The 6,052-nt window shown below is 33.0% G+C and overlaps 1 protein-coding gene across 1 annotated transcript; it reads left to right on the top strand.

Annotated features, from left to right (window-relative positions):
* The first annotated feature begins 1,447 nt into the window (after nucleotides 1–1,447).
* On the top strand, nucleotides 1,448–3,127 carry LOC129959320 (uncharacterized). The gene has a single exon (XM_056072138.1). The coding sequence runs from the start codon at nucleotides 1,448–1,450 to the stop codon at nucleotides 3,125–3,127; it is 1,680 nt and encodes a 559-aa protein (XP_055928113.1).
* The last annotated feature ends 2,925 nt before the right edge of the window (nucleotides 3,128–6,052 follow it).

Genomic DNA, 6,052 nt, shown 5'->3' with positions numbered 1-6,052 from the left:
TATCTGCTAACCATTTGATCGTCGAGGGTGAGGAATCAAGCTTTGATAGGGTAAAGGATTTGTGGTTATTAGAAACGATTGGGATAAATGCGGATAAAGAAGTGTTTCTTTCAGATAAAGAAACTTTAAAATCGTTTCAACAAAATACGACGTATAAAGACAAAAGATACGAAACTCGTTTGTTATGGAAGGAGGATAATAAGTTATTACGCAGTAATTATGAAATTGCAAAACGTCATTTATTCGGTTTAAGCAAAACATTAGATAGAAACAAAGAAGTAGGGCTTTTTTAGAAGTAGGGATCGCCGAGGAAGATAGGCAGTTTTTAAAATTCTTATGGATAAAAGGGGATTGTCCTAATCTCGGTTTCAGTCCTCACAATATTGAAACATTCCAATATAAAAGAGTCACCTATGGAGTGAAATGCAGCCCATTCTTACTTGCCGCAGTTATTAAACTGCATTTAGAAAAATTCGAAAGTGAATATGAAGAAGCATGTAAAATGTTGAGTTATTTGTACGTGGATGACCTTGCAGCTGGCACGTCAAGCGTTTCTGAAGCTATAAAATTGAGCAAAGAAATGATTTACATTCTAAGTCAGGCCAGCATGAATCTTCGAAGATGGGCTACGAACTCCCCAATTCTAAATGAAGCTTGGAAACAAGCTAATGTTGACCGTCGTGAAACATCTGAAGAATTAGGTGTGCCATTAAAAATTCTTGGACTCATTTGGGACAGTATCAACGATAAATTTACCATAGACATTCATCAAATTTCTAAGATGAAGGACAGTAATCTTTCAAAGCGATTGATTCTGAGCATCTGTGGGATGCTGTTTGATCCATTGGGGATGATAACCCCTTTTACTGTCAGAATGAAGTTGTTACTACAGAACGCCTGGGAACAGGAGCTGAAATAGGATGAACCAGTACCACCGGACATTCAAGAGACATTTCTGTCCTGGCTGGATGAGGTAAAAACTATCCCTTAGATTTCTTTGCCTCGTCCTTACTTCCTTGATGCAGAGACTCCAATGGCTGAAATTCACATTTTCTCCGATGCAAGCCCAAAGGCTTATGTTTGTGTGGCCTACTTCAAGAAAGTGACCAACGGGAAGGTGAACTCCAGTTTCACAGTGGCGAAATGCCGCCTAGCTCCATTGAAAAATTTGAGTCTGCCCAGACTCGAACTCATGGGAGCCCTTGTTTCTGCCATATTAGCAGAATACTTAAAACGAGCATTTCCCTGGATTACATCTGACCACATCTTCTTCTGATCGGATTCGCAAATCAGCCTTCATTGGATAAAAGGAGACCCTCTACGATGGAAGGAGTTTGTGAGAAATCGCGTACGGGAGATCCAGGAGAAAACCAATCGAGACCAGTGGAATTACTGCAGAGGAAAGACGAACCCCGCAGACAAGTTAACCCGAGGACTGCCCATCCGAATGTTAGCGCAAGATGATGTTTGTTGGCATGGTCCAGACTGGTTGTTTAACCCAGATCTATGCCTTGACAACACAGTGAACAGTGAATTCAAAGAAGTTGAAGTAGCAAACGAACTAAAGAAGGACTATGTTCCAGCGAGCAACCTAGTAATGACTGTAACCAGAACTAATTGTGATGATTTTCTCGGCAAACTTCTCAAAATCACAAATGACTATGTAAAACTTATTCGTATTATTTCATATATTTTTAGATTTTCAGCTAATTGCAGGTACCCTCAGTCAAGGACTGCGGGGCCCATTACGGCTGGTGAAAGGATTCAGACAGAAAACCAATTAATCCGAATGGTTCAACGTGGTAAGTTTAAGGAGGAAATTAGAGATTTGAAAAGAGGTAAGAATGTTTCAAAGAAAAGTAAACTGTCAACCTTAAATGTGTTTTTGGACGAAAATGATATTTTAAGAGTGGGAGGCAGGTTAAAAAATTCCAAATTAAATGTTTATTCAAAATATCCTATTGTGTTACCATCGAATCATATTTTTACTTACAATATTTTAGTGCATTATCACAAGAAGTATTTACATTTGGGAGCACAAGCTTTGTTGTATCAAGTACGTCAGAAATTTTGGCCAATAAATGGTAAACATAATTGTAAAAAGGTGATATTTAATTGCATTGCTTGTGTGAAAAACAAACCTGTTTTAACATCCCAATTAATGGGTGATTTACCAGCTGATCGCGTAACCCCTAAACATGTATTCAACATTGCTGGTATTGATTTTGCTGGCCCATTCTTCTTAAAATTCAAAAATCAGAGAAAAGGTATATTGAACAAAGTTTATGTTGTAATTTATGTGTGCTTATGTACTAAAGCCTTGCATCTTGATTTCGTAACTGATCAAACATTTGTCTGTTTTATTGCAAGTTTAAAGCGTTTCTTTGGAAGGAGAGGTAAATGTGCAAAAATTCTCACTGACAATTCCAAAACATTTGTCGGTGCAAACAAAGAACTTAAAAGGCTGTATAATCTTGTCAACTCTCCTGATCAATGTTTAAGTGAATTTTTAATTTCAGAATCTATTGAATGGAAGTTCATTCCACCTAAATCACCGAATTTTGGAGGTATTTGGGAAACCGGAGTAAAATCCTTTAAATTCCATTTAAAACGCGTACTGGGAAATCAAAAACTAACTCTGGAAGAATTTCTAACAATTTTGGCTGAAATTGAAGGCGTCCTAAATTCTAGGTCCCTTACTCCGCTATCTCCAGAATTCGACGATTTTGAAACTTTGTCACCTGGTCATTTTTTGATTGGCAGACCAATTAATGGAATTGCCGAACCATTGTTAATTAACTTAAATGAAAATCGATTATCAAAATGGCAAAAAATTACAAAATTTTCTCAAAGTATATGGAAAATATGGAAACGTGATCATCTTTGCAGTTTACAACAGCGTTACAAATGGAAATTCAATGAGAATAATGTAAAACTCGGAACACTTGTTCTGATAAAAAATGAAAATTTACCTGGAACAAAGTGGTTGCTAGGAAGAATTACTGACGTTTTCCACGGTAATGACAACCAAATTAGAGTAGTCAATATTAAATTACCAAATGGCAATATAATAAAACGAATTGTTCGTGATGTAGCTATTTTACCCTCTGGAAATGAAGTGTATTAATGTTATTGTTATTTGTTTTAGTTTATAATGTATATATAATGGAATTTAATAATCAGAATTGTATTTGTATTTATACTAATTGTATAATTTGTATTATTGTGAATTTATTGTTTTATTGTAATATAGTATGCAATTTTATGAAGGTCTTCATCCGGGGGTGGATGTTAAGAGTTTTGACTCCCTCCGGTGGAGAAAAGGGGAAATTCTGTTCCCCTAACCAGATGTATTCGAGACGCCGACGCGGCGACATGCACATACTCTCTCTCCCGTCCTTCGTGTTGTGATGTGTTTGTGTGGTAGCTTAGAAATGTCCGTGTCTATATATGTGTGAAAATAAACCTATGAAAGTTTCAACTCCTGCTTCGTCATTAATGGAATTGTCATGCACTGACTGAACACTGCTTCCTAAAAAACTATGCTAATAGATATTAAATTAAATTAATATTACTAAAAATACCCCGTTTCACAAAAAAAAAACAAAAAAAAAAAAAAAAAACAAGAAGTAGGGTTAATAAGATGACAGTACTTCAAAAAATAATTAATTGTGCTCAATAAAGTAATTAATTGTCAACTATCTTTTACTTAAGTAAAGGATATTTTACCCAGCTTGTGATGTTTTTAATGGCTTTATGATGTCATGGGGTTAGACTCCATTGGGAAGGTCAAGTATCAATTTATTAAATAACACAACTCATAAACTTTTCATAATTTAATGCTTAAAAACCATTTTAAAGGGAATCATGGGCTCCAAAATTACACATAAGAGACTTAATGGAAATTAAACACAAAGAAATATTTTTGGTGAATCAGTCGGGCAATAAAGAACGTTAAAAACTAGTAGTTAATTTAGTTAAATGTATGGGAAATTTTAAAAGAACACAAAATAAAAATAAAAAATAAACGTTAAAAGAAAATATTAGCAATAATGTCCATTTCATGTCTTCCATAGCTTGCCTTCATATGAAGAATATAGTAATCCATGCTCATAATGTTTAAAAATAAACAAACAAAAAAATGTGTTAGGGAAAAAATAGCAAAAACGTCCGAGTCTTCATAATTCAACAAAAAGATGTCCAAGAAGAGGGGAAAAATAATTATTGTAAAATACGTATTTAATTAAAATAAATTGTTTTGGAATTATAAAAATGGTTCAATATTTTACAACCAGTTTTTTTAGTATTAATACCAAAATTCATACTTTCGCTCTCTTAACACTTGGTATGTTCGATTTGACGCCCGAAGGAAGGAAAAGGGGGGGGATAGCTCCATATATATCCTTTTAAACAAAAGAAACCCATTAAATCTGAAAATCATAACGGCAACAACAGCTGGGCTTTAGTCAGGCTGCCTTTTCCCATAGTACGCAAAACCATTTTCGCTAATTATGTCGATAACTTGTCGTTCTATAAACAAGCGAAAAACAAATTTCGGCGAAATATTATATTGTTATATATACATGCAATAAATTAGGTATGGTGGTTAATCGTTCTCTTTCATAGACTGTTTTAGACTATCAGTAAAAGTTTGATTTTCGTTAGTTGCCAGCGATGTTTCATTCTACTTAAGAAAAAATACAGCCATTTTTTAGATATCTTAGGGGCACTAAATTCATCTTGTATTCATATTTTCCGTCTGTTGGACAAATCTGCGTATTTTGCTTTAATAATACATAAAAAGTTTAAGCATACATTTATCAGACATAACTAAAGCATCATCTTTGAATTCAACTGAAGATCGAACGTTTTTCGAAGTAACAAGTATGACACAGTACGCATTTGCTATTTCCCCTTCTCGATAACCTTCCCAATATTTCAATAAACACCAATGTACATTGTTGAAGAAAGAGGAGTGGGGAAAAAAGATATTTAAATTTATTTTAAAATATGTTGGCACTCCTCGGAAAGTTTTCTTTGTTCTCGGGAAAATTATTTTTCGAAAGGAAAAATAATTTTCAAATTTAAGCACTTTTCGTGACAGTTACGTATCCAATGATCATATTAAAAGGTAGCTAATGTACATCAATATATTCTGATTGTCTAGTTAATCCAAAGCTGTTTTTAAAGATCTATAATTCTCAAAGGTTAATTTTGAAAGAGTGGTTTTTTTTATTGGCTATCTAACATTCATTTAATTTAATTAAATCAATAATTTTTTAATAAAAAATCTCACCAAAGATAAGTTTTTATTAATTTTAATCTACTGAAAGAGCGATCAGCACTTGTTATAGTAACTGGCAACATAAAGAATAGTTTTAACACAGTTAATACATTTAGAAATAACTCATTATAATTATTATTTAATTTAGTATGTATTGCAATATATCTTGTGTGTTATTTACATCTCTTTCATTCAAAATTAAATCCCGTAGCAAACAAATTTACAGGATTAGGTTCTCATCTACATCTTTGTTATAAAACTTTACAATAAAGTTTTCGGAACATTTCTCTAATTTATGTTTTTCTAAAATTTTTATATCAGTGACTAATTTGAAATCAGAAATAATATTTGGTATACTTCTAAATCCATCTTCTATCTGTACAATAACAATATCAATTACACTGTTAAAAAAAATAATACCTAAATTCCTCTACCGGGTTTTTTATAATTTCGTCTTCTGCTAATTCGGAATATAATCTTTTCCTTTTTCGAATTAGTTTTACAGAGAAATGTTCTGAAATGTTCAAATTTCGTGATAGCACTTTTGCTTCGTCTAAAAATGTGTTTAATTATGTTCTTAAATTTCGGATTTCGCTTTTACTTTTATTGACTAAATTGAAAGCCGAGTCAAGAACAATTATTTTTGTTGGAAATAGTTTATTGATAGTGTTAATTTTGAAAGCGACTCCATTGAAAGAGACTCCATAGAACAAACAATGCTATCGAAGGATGGAACAACAACATAAACTTGTTTATTGGGAAATCACA

The sequence above is a fragment of the Argiope bruennichi genome, chromosome X1, assembly GCF_947563725.1.
Source record: "Argiope bruennichi chromosome X1, qqArgBrue1.1, whole genome shotgun sequence".
In the NCBI taxonomy this organism is placed as follows: Eukaryota; Metazoa; Arthropoda; class Arachnida; order Araneae; family Araneidae; genus Argiope; species Argiope bruennichi.
The sequence above is the reverse complement of the archived record's forward strand: the minus strand, read 5'-3'. Positions and strand labels throughout refer to the sequence as shown.

Bases quoted from the DNA above. Each gene is read 5' to 3' on its own strand.
- LOC129959320 (XM_056072138.1), top strand. From the start codon at position 1,448: ATGTTAGCGCAAGATGATGTTTGTTGGCATGGTCCAGACTGGTTGTTT.